Source organism: Bos mutus, chromosome 19 (assembly GCF_027580195.1).
Source record: "Bos mutus isolate GX-2022 chromosome 19, NWIPB_WYAK_1.1, whole genome shotgun sequence".
NCBI lineage: Eukaryota > Metazoa > Chordata > Mammalia > Artiodactyla > Bovidae > Bos > Bos mutus.
This window is the reverse complement of record NC_091635.1, coordinates 7,977,277-7,999,150: the sequence shown is the minus strand read 5'-3', so window position 1 is coordinate 7,999,150 and position 21,874 is coordinate 7,977,277. Positions and strand designations below refer to the sequence as shown.

The window sequence follows — 21,874 nt, the reverse complement described above, 5'->3', positions numbered from 1 at the left end:
TGCGTTCTGTCCCTGGGTTGGGAAGATCCCCTGGAGAAGGAAATGGCAACCCACTCCAGTATTCTTGCCTGGAGAATTCCAGGGACAGAGAAGCCTCACAGGATACAACCCATGGGGTTGCAGAGTCAGAAACCTCTTAGCCACTGAACAACAAAGCTCTTCTTAGATCCTGTGGCTCCACCTCGCCCCCTGGTGGCTGATCCCAACAGCCTGGAGCTGTGAAGAAATGCCCACTGTTGAATGCACCTCTTTTGTTTGGACACCATATGGCCTATGCTTTCTGGAAAACCCGTCTAGGCACATGGATCCTCAGAGAACAAGACCAGCAGGATACAAAACACAGCTAAACTGGTGCATGGCTCCCATGGTGGGCAGGAAAGGGCAGGGAAGGCTGATCACAAGGCCTCTCTCCCGGTCAACAGGAAGAAAATGACAATACCCCATTACAGGGAGAGAGTGATGGGAACAAAGATAAGGGTGCCCTCTGCAGTGAAATCAACATCAAGAGTGACAGCAGTAGTGCCTGGTACCAGCCAGAGTAAAAATCTGCTGAGGTTTTTTTTTGCTTAGCCCCAAAGCATGCAGGTTCTTAATCCCCTGACCAGGTATTGAACCCAAGTCCCCTGAAGTGGAAATGCAGAGTCTTAACCACTGGGCTGCCAGGAAATTCCCTACCGAGGCATTTCAGACCACTAGACTCGCTAGTCAAAGAAGGCGATGGCACCCCGCTCCAGTACTCTTGCCTGGAAAATCCCAGGGATGGAGGAGCCTGGTGGGCTGCAGTCCATGGGGTACCTAAGAGTCGGACATGGCTGAGCAACTTCACTTTCACTTTTCACTTTCATGCATTGGAGAAGGAAATGGCAACCCACTCCAGTGTTCTTGCCTGGAGAATCCCAGGGATTGGGGAGCCTGGTGGGCTGCCGTCTATGGGATGGCACAGAGTCGGACACGACTGAAGCGATTTAGCAGCAGCAGCAGAGTCGCTAGAGATGTGTCCTCCCCCTCGCCTGGGCTGTAATTGAATCCGTCAACCAAGGGAGTAGCCTCAGGTGACGTCAGTTAAGTCTGTCCAATTTAGCAAATAAAAATGCAGGACACCTGGTGAAATTTGACCCAGGTATACAACAAATACTTTTTAAAGAATGAATGATTCCCAGGTGGCGCCTAGTGATAAAGAACCCGCCTCCCAGTGCAAGTAAACTAAAAGATGTGAGTTTGATCCCTGGGTGGGGAAGATCCCCGGGAGGAGGGCATGGCAACCCACTCCAGTGTTCTTGCCTGGAGAATCCCCATGGACAGAGGAGCCTGGAAGGCTACAGTCCACAGGGTCACAAAAAGTCGGACACAACTGAATTGAGTTAGCACGCACGAATACATGTGATATGTAGAACATTTTTATACTAAAAAAGGAGTTTATCTCAAATTTCAATTTCACCAGAGGTCTTGAATTTTGTCTGGCAACCCTGTTTGTGAGGTATGAGAAGGGAAGTGGTCAGCCTGGGCCGGTAAAGGGCCGTGAGGGAGCCGGGGAGAATCGCAGGTCTGCACCAGGCGCGGGGCACAGGGCATAGGGCAGCGCCTATCTGAGCCTTGGGCTGGCTGGACCCTTTGGCTACCAAACCTCATACAGTTATCGCCTTCTTTTCAAAAGTCCACATTCTGCCATTTCGGTTTTATGAAAGGCTTACATTAATACCTGTTTTCACTAACCAAAAGAAATCGGAAGAGGATTTTCGCTATTCCATGAAAAGAGGTGAAAATCGAAAACAGCATTGGGGGATCGTTTGGCAGCGAACAAACTGAATGCAATAGCAAAACGCCCGAGGGAAGACGTCCAGGAACCGGAGAAGCCGTTGACTGAGGTTTTCACTGTCATTGCCAGGGCTACAATGATTACAGGAAAACAGGACTAATTTTGAAACAGCATGTAGGTTTAGGGCAGCTTTGCACGTTGACTGCCTATTGAGGGTTCTATGATAGAACAACATGTGAGTCTAAGCAGTCAAGCTTACTGTCCTATTCCCAGCCTTCCTCACCAGCCACGCCAGCCACATTAGCGACATCAGGTACAGCAGACAGCGACCCTGACCTTTGACTTCGAGGCAAGCAGACCTAGAATACACAACTGTCAGTGACCTGCCTGCCCTGATGGATTCAGACGTGGTGAGATGTTATTAGATGAACTGCTTCCTCTCGGTCCTGCACGCCAGTCTCAGTCTTCCTCCCCCGCCGCCACCAAGACCGACCCTAACCCACCGTCATGACCACCTCTCGGCCTCCCAGTGTGTTTTATCTTCCCCATTCCGGTAACTGAGTCTAACTGTCGTACGTTATTTCTATTTGATAAACGCTGTGTGATTATCTTATTATTCCTGCCTTCCCTATATGTTAGTGTTATTTTAGGTTTTATGTGTTATTTGGTATGATTTGGAAGGTTATTTGGGGGATCTGGGAACACTCAAAAGTGTTTCCATATAACTTAATGGTAATTGCTTCTTCGCTTCACAGCCTTTCAGCTTACAAAAGTTTTCATGAGAACTCCCTACTTCCCGACAGTGGGAGAAACCTGTAATGTACACCTTGGTTTGATGCCCCCGGCCATGACTGGCACCTGTCCAGCTTTCCCTGCTTCAGAACCGTGGTCCTCATACCTGGCTGCCCATTGGAATCCCACGGGAGCTTTAAAAATATTTCAATAGCTGTCTCATCCTCCGAGATTGTGATATTGACATCCTGGAATGGGACTCCAGGCCTGTGTACCTTCCCCCAGGGGATTCTCCTGTGCAGCCTGGCCTCAAAACCACTACTCAAAGCACATGTTCTCCCAACAGCCTTTTAGTCATGACTTTGCAACCTGCTTGTCTTCCTGTGGGGAAAGAATGTGGGTCACCCAACAGAGGTACCCAGCCCGCTGTGTGCACAGAGCCCGGGAGTTTCAAACCTCTGTAGCCCCAGCCATCACTTCCAGTGGAGTCTGTGGCAGTGGGCGAGAGTATAGACGGACCAAGAGTTTCCTGGCTGGAACTTATGGCAGTCCGCATGTGGGTTGAAAGAGAATATTTCCAGACCTAGGGTATTGCAGAAAGGAGTGAGTTTATTAAGAACCAAGAGCAGAGATAATGTGGGCACTGAGAGCGCAGCAGGCAGACACCTCCTGACAGGCCAGGGAGAGCGGACGGAGGGAGAATAGAGTTTATTACTGGGAGATGCCATTAGAACAGCAGGCATGCTCAAGGGAGGGACGACGTTTTTTGTGGGTTGTCGTTGTTGTCCAGTCACTAAGTCGTGTCCGACTCTCTGGGATCCCCCGGACTGCAACACGCCAGGCTCCCCTGTCCTTCACTATCTCCAGGAGTTTGCTCACACTGATGTTCATTGAGTCGACGATGCTATCTGACCATCTCCTCCTCTGTCGTCCCCTTCTTTTGTCTTCAATCTTTCCCAGCATCAGGGTCTCCTGTGGAGACAATTTTTAAAGTCTCAAGACAAAGAAAGTTCCTGCTGGAGAGCTGACATTAGGTGATTGGTTAGAGCGCTATAGGGTAAGCACTGGCTCTCTTGACTCATCTGGGGTCAGGAAGCTGGTTGGTGATGATCAGGGGGCTTTTGGCAACGGTTACAAAAGGGTTCAGTCTGCTTTGGAGGTGACCGTAGTTCTGGATCTGCTTCTATGGCCTTGGGGCAGGACTCCACAGAACTGCTGGGAATATGTAAGGTTCCCCAGAGGACCCTGCTAGAATAATGGGGGGCATGATGAGGGCCCCCACAGGGATCCTGGAGTGAAATGGAATTCCCGCAGAGGCCTAGACCCACAGTTCAGCCCCCTGGGCCCTTGGAAACCCCACCCTGCACGCTTTCCCTTCCTGGTCATAATATTTATCTCTTGTGCCCACTCCACTGCCCGTGGCTGTTCAGAGGCCTTCTGAGGCTCTGCCCAGGCTGGGGGCTGAGGGGGCAGGAGAAAAATGCCACCTACCTGCAAGGCGGTCACAGGTGACACCACTGTCACCAGTGTAGAGGCGAGAGGACAAGGCTGGGTGTGGGATGCAAAGTCAATGCCAACAGATGTGTCCGAGTGGGGACTCTGGCTCGGGGGCTGCGTCCCAGGCCCCTGATGATGGAGTTCTACTCTCTATGTCACGGACTCCCTCCAGCACCAGCCCCCTTGAGAGGGTCCCAAGACCACGGCTCCCCCGGCTCTGACTCAGCTCACCTCTCGCTTCTTCTCCCCAGTTGCTCCCCTTCAGGGGTCCCATTGTCACCTCGTCCACCAGCTCTCCTCTGGGCCCCCCAGCCTACAAGACAGGGCTACACACATCTGGGTGCCAGCTGTGGCTGCCCACCAGGTCTCTCCCACAGGCTCTGTGGTCCCAGGCAGATCCTGGGCGATGGTGGGCTCCTGCTCCAGGACATTCTATGACAGTGGAGCCGGGTTGTCCAGGCCATACAGAGAACCCCAGAGGACCATGGGACCTGACTGCCCACCTGCCCAGCAGAGCCTCCCTCTGACCCGGCTGAGCCCCCACCCTATTAACGCTCTGTAGCGGTGAGATGACCAGACAGACTTGGCTGTCCTCACGGAGGAGAGGACATTGGAGTTTCAGTATGGGAAGGACGTTCTGAAGGGCTGCATGTCCCCACAGGGAAAGTGGAGGCTGAGCTGGGGGATGTTCTCTCGGGGCCGAGGGTGGGCAAGATGAGCCAATAACCAGAAGAAAGGCAAGGAGATGAGCAGATCCAGAATCAGGAGCATCACAGAACCCGAGGAGGAGTGGCCAGTAGCATCTCCTGCAGCCAAGAGTGTAGAGAAGAGCTCAGCTTCACCCTGATGGCCGCTGGGCATCCTTCCAGGAGAGAGGGGTGGGGGCGGGTAGGGGCCAGAGGCACCAGGGCTCCTCCAGGTGACAAAGCAGAGGTAGCAACAGGCAGAGGACATCAGTGAAAGGTATACTGACCCACCAGCGTGGGCCAAGGCCTGGAGAAGTCTCCCCACACCACCTTGCCTCCAGCACAGAGCCAGAGGTAGCTCAGAGGCACCGAGGTGGCCTGGCACAGGGTGGCACTGACCACTGATCTGACCAAGCGAGCAAGGGCCGCGTCAGTGTCAGGGTCCCAGGGAGCTTCTCAAACGGGGCCCCACCTGCTCCCTCTCCTCTTTCGCGTGACAGCTGCGAGGTTCCCACTGCTGATTCCTTAATCCCTGGATGAGAGGGAACAGCCGAACCCCTGATTCATGCTCCGAGGTCACCTCCTTGCTGGGACTCCGCCCTTCACTCCTCCTCTTCTCTGCTTTTGCTCCGTGACCTTGACCACTGCCTGCCAGCATATCCCACAGCTACGAATTAGGCCAAATGAAGTCAGCCTACTGTGACCCTTCTTGACCCTAAGAGTCAGCAGTTTGTTGATCAGTTCCTCCTCAGGCTGTGGGCTTGCTCAGTGTCTGTGCTTCCCACGCGCGCCACCCGGAGCAGGCTGCCTGTCCTGCTTACTGCCCTGGGCGTGCACACAGTCGGTGCTCAGTGTTTGCAGGAAGTGGGGGAGGGAGGAGTCCAGCCATGTTCTGGCAGCTCCAGTGGCACCTCCCCGTACCCCGAGGCTCTCAGCTTTAGGGTCCCCACCCTGGAAGGGGATGACACATAGGGTGACCCAGGTCCCAGAGTTCACGCCTGGATATGCCCGGTCCTCCCCGCAAGCTTCCAGCTGGCACCTGGAAGTGACCCTGTGCCCTCCCCACGCACCCACCCACCCTGCTCATCATCTGGCTATAGGTCTACCCCTGGCCTCACCGGCCTACCCTTCACCAGCTGCTTCTGCAGAGAAGTACGAGCTGGACCAGGAGCTACACTGACCACCTGCCTGGCGGGGCCAGCACGGCTGCTCCCACCCAGCTTGGAGGACGCAGGGACTGTCTGGACCGGGTTGTCGGCCTGCACAACGCCCCCCCACACACATCCCAGAGACCCCATGGGGCCGGCCCTGCTCCCAGGAGCTCCCTGCCCGCCAGGAGCTCCCTCCCCCAGGAGAGACTGAATCTGAGAGGAGATGCTCTTGAAGGGGGGCTCCTTGGGAGACCGAGGCCCCCCTTCCTCAGGCCCAGGGTGGGGACACTCAGAGCCTGTGCGTCTCTGCAACTCGGGGCTGAGGCCCTGACAGCCCCTGTGCTGCCCTGCCATCGGGAGCCCTCCTGGGGGTGGGCTCCTTTCTTCCAGGGTCCTGGGCTGCTGCTCGGCCCCTACCTCCGGCTCTGCTGGTACAGACCCCTCCCCGTTACTGTGAGTGCGCCCCTCCTGGGGACGAGGCTGGGTTCCCGCCACGTTCTCAGCCCTGCCTGGCCATGGCCCTCTGCTTCTTGCCCCTCCCCATAGCAGAATCGGGGTCTGCTGGGCAGAGGGGAGGGCCGGCCGGGCCGAAGCAATGCTGGGGTGGGGATACAGCACTCAATCACTCACAGTGCCTCCCTGTTGCAGCCTAGGGTAGCAGAGACCAGAACCTGCCCCAGGACTCAAGGGTGCGGCACACTGCGCGCCCGTGATTGTCCCAGGAAGCATGCCCAGCGGACATTCTTGGAGCGGCACGTGCTCTCTGCCCCGCTTCACTGCCTACCCCAGCGTCCGTCCCCACGGAAACAAACAAGATATTCCTGATCAACAGCAGAGCCTTAACTTTACTCCCTCTTTACGGTAAGCTAATCCAACTCCCCCGTATAGCTATTCCCTAATGATCTCATGTGACTTCTGCCAATAAAAGTGCGGGCTGGAAGGAGCCATTTTGTGTTCCTGCCATGGAGAGCGGGAGGGCTCCCTGACTCCCTGCTGGCCAAATTATATGTGTCTATCTTTTCATTACGTGCTCACCCCCGTTTCAGGTCTATCTCACCTGCTGTGCAGGACGCGGCACCTCCCCTCAGTCCTTCACCCCCCACCCGATGGGATGGAAGTTACTGTGGGCAGAGGACCCAGGGCACCTGGGGTGGTGGGCAAGCAGGGAGGTGGCCCCTGCCCTCCCCTCCCGCCGGCTGCCCTCACTCCAGGGATGAGGACCAGAATGGGCAGCCGTGGGTCTGGGGGCATAGGGGCTCCTTTGGTGAGACGCAGAAGCAAGGCTGCAGGATGCCTCCCACTGTCCCCAGTTCACGGACCCAGCACGTGTGGGCGCAGTATGGATGCAGGGGGTCTGGAGGGCCTGGCAGGGACAGAGAGGAGCACACAGTACTTGCACCCCAGGAGGGCACCTGGGCTGGGAGCAGCCGCCCTGCTCTCTCTTTATTTCACCCATTCTCTCCATTCCACAATCCCCTGGGAATCACCGTCTCCCTTCAGACCAAGCAGAGCAGGGGGGATGGCAGGGCAGAGAAGGGGACGGCCGGGGATTGAGTAGGAGCTCCCGACCATGGGCTCCCCAGGGGGTCAGCGGTCACTGTTCCGGCGCAGGGCGGCGTGGCCCCGCAGGGAGCAGTGCATCTCCGTGAAGGTCAGTGAGCCCACGACGACAGCACACGGGCCCGCGGGATGGAAGCCGAACCTCTGGTAGAAGGGCACCAGCGCGTCCTCGCACATGAGCACGGCCCGGCGCACGGCCGGCTGGCCGCCCGCATGCTGCAGGTAGCGCCACAGCAGCACGGAGCCCTTGCCCTGCTGCCGGAAGCTGCGGTGCACGGCCAGCGCATGCAGGTGGGCCGTGCGGCCCCCGGGCCTGTGCAGCGTCAGTGACTCCTGGGGCGAGAGGCGGACACGAGTCAGGGTCGCCTCTGTGCACCCCAAAACCACCCCCGCTGGGCCAAGAGCAGCTGCCCCGCGAGTCCCCAGTCAGCCCCCTGCTACCCAAGTTAGGAGCTATGACCCCGCCCCTTTGTGGTCCCCTTCATCAGAGCCTTGAGCCCCAGAGGACTGGGCTCTCTTGCCGGGAGAGGACGCACCGTGAGCTCCTGTGTTGGATCCCAGGCTCCCGCTCCTCCCCCACATTCTGCCTCCACGGGAGGTGGTGGCCTCCTTTCCTGAGGCCTTCCCGGGACTGGGCAGGTCACCCCCATCCTCACCTGAGTAAGTCTCTCCTCGTCCCACAGGGAGCCAATGATGAAGGCCACAAGGCGGCCCTCCACGAACCAGCCCAGGGACAGCTCGGGACACAGGGTCAGGAAGTGCCGGACCTCGTCCAGATTCAGGGGGCAGTTGCCGGAGACAGAGATGAAGGCTGCGTCAGGAAGCACGAGTGGGTGACCCCCAGTCCACTGAGCATCTGTGTGGATGCTGGGTGGGCTCCCCGGGTCCCCAGGCCTCCCCTGGGAAAGCATGGGATTCAGGGCTGCTCTTCCCCCCACTCTCCTGAAACACGCGTGTGCTCCTGTACACACACAAAACATACCATCAGACACTCTGGGGGCCCATCTGCCAAGGACAGAGGACTCCGAGGTCTTCCCCCAAGGGCAACAGCAGCAGAGTTCCCCAGAATCCTTGACCCTGGGGGGCCAGGGAGCTGCTCACCCTCTCGCTCAATCTCAAACACGCCGGCAGCGTCCTCTGGGGTGAGGCAGCGGAACTCGTTGGCGGGGAGTGTGTGGCGCCGCTGGCGGCCTGGGGACCCTGGGATCCCAGACGGCAGGTGCAGAGGCGAGGGTTTCAGGCAGTGGATGCTCGGCGTGGACATCCTGGGTGCGGCTGCCACCCAAGGGGTCCCCAACTTCAGAAGGGGCCTGTGTGACAAGGAGGGTCCCTCCACACCTGCTGGAGAGGGGTGATGGTCAGGGGGCTGGTCCTCATCTCCCAGGGGGCCGTCCAGGGCGATGGCGCCTCTTGCCTCTCTTGTAGGGGACCTGGAGCGGGGAGTCTAGGGGCTAGAGCATCGATTCCTCCTGCCCTGTGCCTGCTCTGGCTCCCTGGGCCCCCTTCTCACTCACTGACGCCCTGTTGATGTGCAGTTCTTAGGGGCGGCCGTCCCTCCCTTACAAAGCCTGTGAGCTGCACATTCCCCTTCCCGCCCTCTGCCTCCTTCTCTCCCCCGTCCCCAAGCCCTAGGCAGGGGACTCCTGCTCTCAAATTCTAGGAGCCCAGGGTCCAGGGTTCCACTTACCAGGACTCCTGTGTTGCAGGAGCTCTAATGTTCCCCCCACAGAGCCACCACTCTGGGTGCTGTCCACAGCCTCAGGACCAGAAAAGTCCAGACACTTGTGATGTTGATCTCAGAGATTTCTAATCCCCTGCCTGCCCCACCCCCACGTTACAGGCAGATGTAGTCAGCAGGGCTCTGTCCCCCCACCCCCCACGCCGAGCCCTGTCCCTGCTGGCTGAGGCTGAAACCTCAGATGGCACATGGATGTGGAGGATTACAGTGGCTGGCTGAGGCCCCAGGGTTTGAGGGAATGAGCACGGGGCTAAGCCTCGTGGGTCCAGTCTAATCCGTGTCCTGGCGCCAACTGACTGGCACAGGTGTTCACGCTCTGTCCCCTAGGCAAGCCCGCTTCTGAGGGTCCTCCCAGCTCTGGCAGCCCAAGCGTGTCATCATTTAGAGGACTTGCTCAGTGGCTAATCAGAACTGCAGAACCAGAGGCAAGAGACCAAGGCTGAGTATGGGATGCAAAGTCAACGTCATTTGATGTCTCCATGTGGGGACTCTGGCTCGGGGGCTGCATCCCAGACCCCTGATGATGGAGTTCCACTCTCTATGCCACGGACTCCCTCCAGCACCAGCCCCCTTGAGAGGGTCCCAAGACCACAGCTCCCCTGGCTCTGACTCAGCTCACCTCTCGCTTCTTCTCCCCAGTTGCTCCCCTTCAGGGGTCCCATTGTCACCTCGTCCACCAGCTCTCCTCTGGGCCCCCCAGCCTACAAGACAGGGCTACACACATCTGGGTGCCAGCTGTGGCTGCCCACCAGGTCTCTCCCACAGGCTCTGTGGTCCCAGGCAGATCCTGGGCGATGGTGGGCTCCTGCTCCAGGACATTCTATGACAGTGGAGCCGGGTTGTCCAGGCCACACGGAGAACCCCAGAGGACCATGGGACCTGACTGCCCACCTGCCCAGCAGAGCCTCCCTCTGACCTGGCTGAGCCCCCACCCCACTAATGCTCTGTAGCAGTGAGATGACCAGAACAGATTTGGCTGTCCCATGATGGAGTGGACATCAGAGTCTCAATATAGAAAGGACATTCTAGGGGCTGTGTGTCCCCACAGGGATGCTGGGGCTGAGCTGGGGGATGTTCTCTCTGGGTGGAGCCGTGGGCAGGATGAGCCATTAACAGGAAGAAAGGTGAGGAGACGAGCAAGCCCTGGATCAGGACACATCCCAGAACCCAAGTACTGGACAATCAGCAGCATCTCCTGCAGCCAAGCGTGGAGACAGGAGCTCAGAGTCTCCTAACAAGGACACCCCCCATGGACTTTACGAGTCCTTCCAGGAGAGAGGGGTGGGGGAGGGTGGGGGACAGATGCAGAAGAGCCACTTTATGGTGACAAAGCAGAGGCCGCAGCAGGGCAGAGGGCACTGACGAAAGATGTATGACCCGCCAGCACGGCCAGGGCCAAGTTCCCCTCAGCCAGTCCACCCCACCCCCAGCACAGAGCCTGCCGCAGCTCAGCTGCACCTGGAGGGCCTGGAACGGGGGTGAGGCGGGCTGCCACCATGTGACTGCTGCTGGGCTCCCGCTGCAGGACCCCAGGGAATCCACCTGGGGAAACTGAAAGGTGGACCCCACGAAAAACTCCAGTGACGCCTCCGAGACCCCAGTTTTCCCAACAGAGCAACTGAACGGCCCAGGCAGGCAAGGAAGGCAGCGCTCAGTTCAGGCACTCGTGAAACTGTAAGAGTTGTGTTTTTTGGTGGTTTTGAGGGCAGCATCCTTCTCTCATTCTTCCCCCACACTTAAGATCTGCCCTGAACAGAGTGCACAGAGCACAGTTTGCCTAATCATATTTACCTTTCCAGCCTTCCCAGGTGGCGCTGTGGTAAAGAATCCGCCTGCCGATGCAGGAGAGGCGGGTTCAATCCCTGGGTCAGGAAGATCCCCTGGAAGAGGAAATGGCTACCCGCTCCAGTCTTCTTGCCTGGAGAATCCCATGAACAGAGAAGCCTGGAGGGTTACAGCCCATGGGGTTGTAAAGGGTCGGGCACGACTGAGCGACTGAGCAAAAATTGACCTTTCCAACCTTAATCTGTCACTAGCAGATTCTCCAGGGGATGGGGATCGAGATGGAGAATTGTGTGCAGGAGGTTCACCCAGCAAGCTCCCAGCAGCTTATAAACCTCTCGAAAACAGAGATTGCATTGAATGTGTGGCAGCGAGCTAGACACATAGACAAGGATTCTATCAGCTAGGTGTTGATTCTTCTGCTGGTGAGGATGACACTTAGCTCCTTGACTTTCCGTGGATTTCCATTGAAGCCTCCTTTGGATAGATAGACTGAATGTGGTCTCGTCCTTATTTAGGGTTTTCAGTATCTGCCATGGTACACAGGTTCCTCAGGAACCTTCCAGACCTTTCTGGAACGGAGGTGTCAAAAGCAGGGAGAGATCGCCACCTCCTGGAGAAAGAAGGGACCTACAGCGCCCTAAGGATCTGGAGCTCAGCTGTGCAACAGAAAGATCCTGGGAGCCCCACACATGATATTCAGTTTTCTAGTAACCACATGAGAAGATGCCAAAAGAAACAGGCTAACTCGATTTTAATAAGATCTTGTATTTAACCCAGTAGATAAGGAGTATTGTCATTTCAACAAATAACTGATATAAAATTATTACACATATTTCATATTCTGTTTTTTTTTCCTTTTTATACTGAGTCTGTAGCTTGATGTAATAAAACTATCTTGAATCTTAAAAAAAAAAGGGTACATAGTACAAATTTATGGTATGGTGTGGTGCCAATTATATGTGAATCTATACTTGAGGACCCTTTTGTTTTAAAAAAAATTATCATTTCTATAGTATATAATTATATATTTATTATAGAATAAATACAAAATACAGATGAAGGATGACAAAAAAGTCGTGTGTATTTTACATTTACAGCACAGGTCAGTTCAGACCAGCCACATTTTTAAATGATGCCTAAATAACTTTATTTATTTATAACATTTATTTATTTGGCTTCACCAAGTTTTAGCTGCAGCATGGGGACTCTTAGTTGTGGCATGTGGGATCTAGTTCCCTGACCAGGGACTGAACCCAGGTCACCTGAATTGGGGGCACCGAGTCTTAGCCACTGGACCACCAGGGAAGCCCAAGATCAGCCACATTTCAAGTGCTCAAGAGCCACATGTGCTTAGGGGCTCCTGCAGAGAGCAGCCTCGATCTAGAGACTAAAGTTTAATGAGACAGCAAAGTCTTGGGGAAGGGGCAGCACATATGTGTGTGTGTGTGTGTGTGTGTGTGTGTGTACACATGTGCGTATGTATGTATGTGTGTGTAGGGTGAGTGTGCCTGAGTGGGGTGTGTGTCTAGGAAAAATGGAGAACTGGGGACCTGAGCAAAAACAGAGGTGTCCAGTGACCTGTTGGCATATTCGGGACCTTTGAGAGAGGCTGGCTTGTTTTGCACAATCATTTAACATAAATAATTTTTTTTAATTGAAGTATAGTTGATTTACAATGTTGTGTCCACTTACGCTGTATAGCAAACTGATTCAGTTATACATAGATATACACTCCTTTTCATATTCTTTTCCATTATGGTTTATTACAGGGTATCGAATATAGTTCCCTAGGCTCTACAGTAGGACCCTGTTTTTTATCCATTCTATATCTAAGAGTTTGCATCTGCTGACCCCAAACTCCCAATCCATCCTCCTGCCCCTCAGCAACCTCAAGTCTATTCATTCTCTATGTCTGTGAGTCTGTTTGGTAACAAAACTCTTTTGAGCACCTACTATGAATCAGACCTGTGCTAGATTTGGGAATACAAAGGTACAAAGAAGACACAGTCCCACAGGAGAGACAGGCATGCCAACAAATGGTCCTAATAGAGTGAAATAAATGCAATCAGGCAGGTATGACTAGGCAAGTGGAGGAATCAGTGGGCACAATGGGGCTCTTGGAAGACGTCATAAGATGAAAAGGAGTTCTTAACGCAAAACCATGGGTTGAAGTAGAGGAATGAAAAATGCCAAGCAAAAGCACAGAGGCACTGGAGAGTCAGGATCCTGGCATGAGCAGCTGAGGCTGCAGCAGGGAGTGTGTGAACAGGATGCAGCGGTGGAGGCGTGACAGGAAGCAGCTGGGAGGGATTAACGAAGGAATTCCTGAAGGGCCCCGAGCACCACGCTCTGATGGACCATGGAGAACCACGGAAAGACACTAAGCTGAGAAGTCGGATGGTGGTGTTTATACGTCAGTCTTCCAGGAACAAGGTGGTGAGGGGCGGAGATGAACTAATAGCAGCAGCTAACATTGATCAGGCTCCTACAGTGTCCAGGCATCGGCAAAGCATCTCTGATCCTTTATGTCAGTTAAATTCTAACAGCCTTAGCTAGTAGGTATTGCTATCATTCCCAAAGGAAACCAAAGCTCAGAGAAGTAAAATAAGTCAAGGTCACCTAGTGAGTCAGTGGCAACACAAGCTTCAAACCCAAGTTCATTTAACTCCAGAAACTCAGCCTTAACCACTGCACCATCCCATCACCCCAGCCCCATTGGACCCTTCCCGTGAAGCAGGCAGGGGCTATTTGCGTGTGAAAAGGGAGGTGGAGGGACCAGGTTCTGGGCTTAGCTGACTTACAGAGCTCCATATCAAAGGCTGACCCTCAGGTGGCCAACTTGGTACCTAGGTAAGTGTCCCTGCCATCTACCTGGATGAAGACTCTGGGAGAAGGCAGGGGTTTTAGGGAGAAGATGCCACTTTGCTCCCATGGCTGGTCATCCAGGAAGAGCCCATGCTTTGGTGGTGGGGCAGTGGTGGTGAAGAGTATGGCATGGTTAAGCCACAGCAGCCCTGTTCCTGTTCTGCAAGCTGGTCTGGCAGATTTGCTGTCCTTGGGCCCTGAATCCTCAGGAAGGAGCGAAGCAGGATGAGCCTGCCCATCCTGGGCTCTCACTCACAGCTCACCCTTTCCACTGTCACCCCCAGCACAAAGGGTTTCACCCTGTGGACTGCAACCCATCCTCATGGTCAGGAGTGAGTGGCCAGCCAAAGACCAGCTGCTCCGGGTCTTCATTCTGATTGTACTGCAGGGTGACCTTGGGCACGTCCCGCGGTTAGTTCACCCAGGGCATCAAAGCAAGGAGGAGTGAGGCTCCAGGAACAAGAAGATCCTTTAAAAATTTTGTTAATGATGGTACTGATGAACCTCTGGAGGAGGAAATGGTAACCCACTCCAGTGTTCTTGCCTGGAGAATTCCATGGACAGAGGAGCCTGACGGGCTGCAGAGTCGGACACAACTGAGCGACTAACACACACGCGCGCGTGCACACTGAGGAACCTGTTTGCAGGGCAGCAGTGGAGATGCAGATATAGACAACAGACTTGTGGACACAGCCGGGGAAGGAGAGGGTGGGACGGATGGAGAGAGTAACAGGAAGCATTAACACTACCAAACGCAAAATAGATAGCCAGTGGGAATTAAATGTATGACGCAGGGAACTCAAACGGGTTCGGTGACAACCTAGAGGGGTGGGATGGGGTGGGAGGTGGGAAGGAGACTCAAGAGGGAGGGGACATATGAATACTTATGGCTGATGCATGCTGATGCATGGCAGAAACCAACACAATACTGCAAAGCAATTATCCTTCAATTAAAAATAAATTAAGAAAAATTTTTTTTGACTTTGTTGCAGCATGAAAGCTTAGTTGCCCTGCAGTGTGTGGGATCTTAGTTCCCTGAACAGGGATTGAACCCATGTCCCTTGCATTGGAAGGCAAATTCTTAACCACTGGGCCACCAGGGAAATCCCAAGAGCCCATGATTCTAGAGCAAGCCAGTGGTGGACCTCAAAGGCATTTCTCCAGCCAGCCACTGAGGGTGTGGGAGGGCTCCCCAGGGCCACACCCTTCCTGCCCCCCTTTCCCAACCAAAGACCCCAGTGCTGCAGGCAGCCTAGAGCTCTCAAACATTCACTGCAAGGTGAAAGGGACCTCTCTGGGCCCATCTGGATTTCCTCCTACTCAGAGGTTTGGAGAGGCCAAGCAGGGTAGGGTTCCAGTAGGGGGCAGCGTGGGGCTCATGTTCACTTGAAGGTTCTGGAGAGGCGGTTGTGGCCAGTTAAGGCAGGGAAAGACACAGCCTGCTTCACAGGGATCTGTTCACTTGGCTGCCAGGTCTGCTGCCTCCTGCACCCAGTCAGCCCCTTAGCAAGGGGAGTGGCCAGGCTGGCTCCGTTTCTGGCAGGCACATTTGTAAATAAGCAAAATTCTCCCAAGAAGTATCTCTATTCTCCACGAAGAGCTAAGTATTGAGCCCATGAGAGAACGGTGATTTTCCGCTGGGGAATACAGGTCTGTTTTATTTTATTTTTTCCCCATTCAACAGTTATGAAAATAAAAATCAGGCAGTCACTTCCATCCAGGGTCACCCCCACTAGCCAGCCTGGACGTGCAAGAGACTGTGGCTGGGGGCTTGGGGTTTGGGAAGGAGTTAAGTCTCACACTTTGCCTGGAGCATCTCAGGGCTGAGTGAGGTCACTGAAGGTCACTAGGAGGTAGGAAGGAATGTACTGAGCTTCTCTTTGGAAAAGGGCTCAGATGCAGTTCAAACTGGGGGCGATAGACAGGGCTTTGAGATAGCACGGGCCGGCAGGGGCAAGAGAGGGCTGCTCTCCCCACCCCAGCTTCAACTCCTCGGGTATATGGAGGAGACAATGTGAAAATGGCCCGATGGAAGTTTGGAACCTCAGACCTTTGATGTACCCACCAAGATGGTACCCTTACTGAGTGCCAGTGCTTACTAGGCACCAGGTTACACATATTAGTGCGAGGATTCACCAGCTTGAAACAGGTTGAGCAAGGGAGGGATCAGCATTTGAAATCAAGGGCTCTTGCCTACAACCTAGCATGTTCCTGGTAGTGGTGGGGGCGGGGGGACAGCACCCTCTGGGGCGGTGCTTCACGAAGTGGGGCTGATACTTCCTCCCGCACAAGTTAAATCTATGTAAAGATGGGTAATCTATGTAAAACACTTATCACAGTACCCGGCATTAAGTTACAGCTCAATACAGGGTAGCTATTATTAGCCATTATTATAAGAAGCTGCAGAATAAACATGGCACATCTTCCTGGAGTGCTAATTTTACTCAAGATTAGGGAGGAAAGGACTTTCTTATTACATTAAAACAAACACTGGCATAAGCTGGAGAAGAATGCAAAACTCACTTAGATTTTTGACATCAAACAAAGACCTGCCCTGCCCCTTCTAAGGTCTTGCTCACCCCCCATCCCTTGATGGATACCTGAAGGAATTCCCTGGCAGTCCAGCAGTTAGGACCCTGAGCTTTCACTGCCGAGGGCCAATGTTCAATCCCTGGCTGGGGAACTAACATTCCACAAGCCTGGAGGCCTGGCCAAAAAAAACACAAGACCCTTAACTTGAGTCAGGAAACCTGGGTTCCAACCTGACTCTACCAGTTCCTACCTTATGCCCTTAAGGCACTGAATTCCTTGGACCCTGTTTCTCACTGGTAAAATAAAGTTAATTACACCTGTATCCAGAATTGTGATAACAAATAAGATCATGTGAATGTGTCTGCCACTGTGCGGGTCAATATTAAGTTATTGATAAATGTTAGGTGATCAGGGGCCAAGGAAACAGAACTAAAGGGACATGGTAGATGGAACAGAAGCTACTATGTCACTGCTACTAAGCCTCCCAAGTCTTTATGGAGAAAGGAGTAGGGTACTGCGTCTTTTCAGCAATAATTTCAGATGGACATTCTGCACTGTGGTCTGGGACAGGAAGGCCATGATTTGGGAATCAAGCTTTGTCTCTCCATCACATCCTCATCTCCCCTTAAGTCTTTTTTTCCTATACCTTAGTATGTGAATTTTCCAAGATACAAGTCCACTGACAACCACCCCACACCCAGTAATATATCAACACTCTGTAAGTACTTAACTCAGGGCATCTCAAGTACTCAGGTTGCCATCTGCACTCCATGTGTGTTTTAATTAAAAAAAATGTTTTTCCTTTCATGAATGCTCATAACTTTTCCACGAGTATAGTTCTATATCCTCGGTAGTCTATAAACTACCCAATGCCTTTTTTGAAGAACCTAAATACTGAAATATTGACTTATCTTGCTAATTTACCACTCATGGTCTTGCAGAAAATTGTGAAAAAAAATGATTTTAACTGAGAAAGGTGAGGAGGGCCATATCTTGAGTATTCCTAATTTCCTTTCAACAACCCAGTATGACTCTGTCCTTTGAGAATGTATCTAAATCTTTTGGAAGTTACTTAGGAGAGACACATCAGTATAATTACTTCTGTTTTATAATTACTTTTAATATTTTAAAATGGCAATCTGGAGCAGATTGTAAGTCTAAGAATTCTGCCAGTCTAGAATGTTAGTCTAGGCAGGGGGTTTGAAATATTATAATAATGAAATATATTAAAAATTCCTTTATTGGGGAACTATATGCCAGGCACTGTTCTATTTCACTTAATCCTGTCAACTGCCAGATGACAGAGGTACTGCTATTACCTCCCCAATTTTACAGATGAGAAAATTAAGGTGAAAAGAAGTTTATCAGCTTGCCAACTTCATAAGGTTAGTAAGTGTCTATGCCCAAAATTTGGAATCGACGGCTTACACCCTTAATTACCCCTCTCTCCTCCTTCTTGCAACGCATAAGCCTCAGGGAGCTTTGAAGTTATCTGCTGCTGCTGCTGCTGTCATTTCAGTCGTGTCCGACTCTGTGTGACCCCATAGTCGGCAGCCCACCAGGCTCCGCCGTCTCTGGGATTCTCCAGGCAAGAACACTGGAGTGGGTTGCCATTTCCTTCTCCAATGCATGAAAGTGAAAAGTGAAAGTGAAGTCGCTCAGTCGTATCCGACTCCTAGCGACCCCATGGACTGCAGCCCACCAGGCTCCTCCATCCATGGGATTTTCCAGGCAAGAGTTTAAAGCCAAACCATAGGGGCCACTAACACTTGCTTACGTTTCCAATCTTTCTCTGGGACTCCTTCACCAACTTCTTGACCAGTCCCTAAGGGGTCATGACCTTCCAGGCTTTGCAAGGAATTCCCTAATGCAGTACACTGTAGATACACTCTATATTTAGCCTTGCTTACAAGCTGCCTTGGAGTTGCCTTTAAGCTATTTAATGTGTGTGTTTCGTCTTTCCAACTAGATTGTAAACACCTAGAGGACAGAGGCTGTATCTTGTTCCTTCTGTATCCCTCCCAGTGCCTAGAACTAGACTGGAGACGTCCAGGGAGCTCATTAAGTGTTGTGGACGGTCTCCGGACCGTCCTCCGTCCTATCTCGACCCCTCCCCTCTTTCTCGGTGAGCACTCCACTTCCCGCCCCCGGGTCCCCACCCCTGCCTCCTCTCTCCGTCCTTTCACTCCCTCTGGCCCCGCCCCGCCCTCATGCAGTCCATCCCTCCCCACCCCGCCCCTCGCCAGCGGCAGAATCTCCAGCGTCCCCTAGCGACCAGGCAGTAGCCCCTAGCAACCGCATCTCGGTTCCCTGACGACGGCGGCACGCAGCCACGTCAGCGCGCCGTGGCCCCGCCCCTCGGCGCCGGCAGGCCCCGCCTCCCCGTGCCTTTTTCGCCGCCGCTGCTGCCGCCGCCGCCGCCACCGCCACCGCCGCCACCGCCGCCGCCCGAGACTCGCGCAGCGCAGTTATGGCGGATCCCGCAGCGTCAGCGCCCGCAGCCCCGGCTCCCGCCCAGGTCCCGGACGTGCCCCCGAGCCCGGACGCAGCCCCGCCTCGGTCCCGGCGCCGGCGTCCGCGGCGGACTCGGGCTCCGGGCCATCCTCGGACTCTGGCCCCGAAGCCGGCTCGCAGCGGTTGCTCTTCTCCCACGACCTGGTGTCGGGCCGTTACCGCGGCTCGGTGCACTTCGGGCTGGTGCGCCTCATCCACGGCGAGGACTCGGACTCGGAGGGCGAAGAGGAGGGCCGTGGGAGCTCGGGCTGCTCGGAGGCTGGGGGCGCGGGCCACGAGGAGGGCCGGGCCAGCCCGCTGCGCCGCGGCTACGTGCGCGTCCAGTGGTACCCGGAGGGCGTCAAGCAGCACGTGAAGGAGACCAAGGTGCGGCGGGCCGGCGGGCGGGGGCCGGGCCGGGGGGCCGGCGGGGGACCGAGTCGGCCGCTCGAGCCCTGGGCCGAGAGGGGAGGCGTGCAGGGCGCTGCCCGGTAGTGGTGCCACACTGCAGTGGGGCCGAGATGGGAGGACAAGCCTCCGCGGCGGGGACGCTCCGGTGCAAAGTCATTGCACCAGCCTTGGGCCACCGGGCCCCGGGCTTCTCCCACGCTAAAGACTGGCGAACTGGCAAGCCCGTGCCAGGCTGCTGCGGTGTCGGCCTCAAGATCCTGTATGTGAACCCAGTCCGGTGGGGGAACTCCTGGGGCAGGCACGCTCTCGGCTTTACACCAGAGCGGCGTTCTGCTGACCCCCAGAGCAGCTACCTACTGCATTATGCATCCAGAAAGGAAGGCCGTGCCGGTCCGTGCAGGGAGGGCTTATGGGCATTCCAAAACAAAAGATAGAGGTGAAAATCTCGGCAGACATGAAACCCCAGGAAGTTCACTGGATTGCAGAATGCGTTATTATGGGTGAAGAAAAGCAGCCCCTTTGTGTTTTAGCTTGTTGCCTGGTTTTAACTGCTGCAGGGAACTTTGAGTAAAATCATTAACAATCGGAACCCTGATATTAATAGCCCTGAGGGTGCAGGGAGGGATGTGGCAGCTACTGACTGGAATTGATGACTCTCTTAAGTACAGATGGACTCCTTGGGGAAAAAAAAAAATTCTATAGAACCCTGGATGGAGAGGAGCCACCCATTTGGAAACCTGAAGGATTTGTCTTACCTGAGGCCATTAAGCAAATAGCAGACTCCCCCGTTCATCATCATAAAACTTAAACCGTGAACCAGGGTTGGTTTGGTGGCTTTTCATATCTTGTTTTCCCCCAGTGTGAACTCCTATCAGTAATTCACAGACACACACGCCTCTTGTATCTTTCACCCCTATTTCATCTCCTCCTCCTCCTCTCCTTCAAGAAAACATTTCTTGGCGAGAATCAGGCCTGGACTGTTTTAGCTGCCCGGGGTGTTGAGTGGTCTGATTTCAGGGGAGGGCACTTTAGAAGTTAATCTGGGAGACGAAGGCGACCTGCACAGGATTCTGTGATGACTGGTCTGGCTGGGAAGAAGTCCCCACTCTCCGGAAGAGCCTGTGATCCATTTCCTAGTGGCAGAAGTCACCACTGATACCAGCAGAGTCTTTTTCCTAGCCAGTACATGCGCATCCATGGGCACAGAAATCCCTGCACAGGACCCCTGGCTTCCCCTCAGAAAAATACAGATCAGGCGGTAGCTTCTCTGAGTCGGAGAGAAAATGATAAGTTCACGCAAAAGTATGTGGAATAGATGACCTTTTGCTGCAGAATGCTGGTTAAAAATTACTGCCAGTATTGTTGGGAAGACAGGAGTTTTTGCCCTATGCACTGCATTTGTGTGTTGTTACACTAGCGAAGGTTGTGTCACTGGTGAAGGGTTGCCGGCATCTTTCCACTGGTTCTTAAAAAACGTTTTTTCTAACCATCTCCTCTAGAGGTTTGTGACTTCTGGGATGGAGCTCGCTGGCCTCTGCCAGGGCCTGCTGCCCGGGGACTCAGGGAGGCAGGCCCGGCTCGCTGCTGGGAGCTGCAGTGTTTCTCAGTTGTTGTTCCTGTTCGTCTCGACTTTGGTGGTTAACTTTGTTTACAGTTATGCTCAGTCTGTCTCCTCACACAATGTGTAATTCTATGAAGTTTGACTTAAAATAATCTATTTTGGAATTAAATAGAAAATAAGTTTAAGGCCCCAGGTTGGATATATTTTGAAGCTGCCCTCTTGTGACTTGCTTTGAATTCGGTGAAGTCCATCGTGGCTCCAGCGGTGATGTTTTCTTTGCCATTGTAGTTTCTGCCGCTTCTGAGCTTGGCAAAACCTCAGGGACATAGGGATCCTGGGATGGGGTGATACGTAGTGCCCATGAGTAGATGGCAGGAGCTAGTGCTTCCGTCAGGACTTGAGAATGGTTTTATTGGCGGGAAAGAAGGGAGTTTATACCTGGTAGGTAGCTCTCTGTTACCGCAAACCACAGGCACAGATGACCCTGACCAGTTCTGCTCCTGAGGTTTTGTTCCTGAGCACCCACTGGGGTGGTGGGGTGGGGCCTGGGACCGTGTGACATTATGGTTTAGGAAGACTTTCCCTCTCACTTCCCACTCCTTATATACCCATTGAAGGGACAGTGTGCTGTAAAGACCATTAGACCGAGAGTGATTCCTCCTCCATCACTAATCTGGTTATGAGACTTGAGAACCCAGTTATTGATAGGATAAAGCAGTGCCAGTCTTGGGAAACTTTTCTTTTTAAAGCTGCCACCTATTGCCATTTTATAAATAGTGTCCTTTTAATGTGAATTGTTTGGTAGGCTGTGGAGTGTTTTTTGTAGTTTTCATGTTAATATGGCAGACTGTGAGTACTCTTAGTTTCTTAATTTCTTTTAAGTTTTTAATGAGCAAATTGAGAAAGAGAGATGAAGAGGACAGTCAGCAAGTCCTATCCCCTCCTGGCCACTACCGTGAAAGTTATCAACAGAAAAATAAGTCGTTCTTCTGGAAACTGCAGGATTTATGGTCTAACTCCTGAGGCTTCAAGCAGCGAAAGTTATAGGCCTCTTTAGGACTAAAAAAGAGGCACCCAGTCTGTGCTCCTTCCTTTCCTTGAGCTCCT

The 21,874-nt window shown here is 53.6% G+C and overlaps 2 protein-coding genes and 1 long non-coding RNA gene across 3 annotated transcripts in view; 1 reads left to right on the top strand and 2 right to left on the bottom strand.

Moving 5' to 3' along the window:
* Positions 1 to 3,097: 3,097 nt before the first annotated feature.
* On the bottom strand, positions 3,098 to 5,425 carry LOC102285681 (uncharacterized). The gene is made up of 3 exons (XR_011467818.1): positions 5,144 to 5,425; positions 3,980 to 4,791; positions 3,098 to 3,460 (listed from the first exon to the last, which is right to left on the bottom strand). It is a non-coding gene; the product is annotated as an uncharacterized lncRNA (long non-coding RNA).
* A 1,846-nt stretch (positions 5,426 to 7,271) lies between these two features.
* Positions 7,272 to 9,176, bottom strand: AANAT (aralkylamine N-acetyltransferase). Its single transcript, XM_070388777.1, has 4 exons — positions 9,070 to 9,176; positions 8,484 to 8,720; positions 8,039 to 8,193; positions 7,272 to 7,715 (listed from the first exon to the last, which is right to left on the bottom strand). Exons 2-4 carry the CDS (start codon positions 8,644 to 8,646, stop codon positions 7,410 to 7,412), a joined length of 624 nt encoding a protein of 207 aa, XP_070244878.1. The 5' UTR covers positions 8,647 to 8,720; positions 9,070 to 9,176; the 3' UTR covers positions 7,272 to 7,409.
* A 9,505-nt stretch (positions 9,177 to 18,681) lies between these two features.
* The window catches only part of UBE2O (ubiquitin conjugating enzyme E2 O), a 49,161-nt gene continuing 45,968 nt past the window's right edge, over positions 18,682 to 21,874 (top strand). Inside the window, 2 exon segments of the mRNA XM_005908021.3 lie at positions 18,682 to 18,859; positions 18,862 to 19,182. Of these exon segments, the coding sequence (XP_005908083.2) occupies positions 18,773 to 18,859; positions 18,862 to 19,182 (408 nt within the window). The 5' untranslated portion in view covers positions 18,682 to 18,772.

Coding starts and splice junctions, on each gene's coding strand:
- AANAT (XM_070388777.1), bottom strand. CDS start 8,646: ATGTCCACGCCGAGCATCCACTGCCTGAAACCCTCGCCTCTGCACCTG. Junction 8,194..8,483: donor GTTTGAGATTGAGCGAGAGG/GTGAGCAGCTCC, acceptor TTCCTGACGCAG/CCTTCATCTCTGTCTCCGGC. Junction 7,716..8,038: donor ACGAGGAGAGACTTACTCAG/GTGAGGATGGGG, acceptor CTCTCGCCCCAG/GAGTCACTGACGCTGCACAG.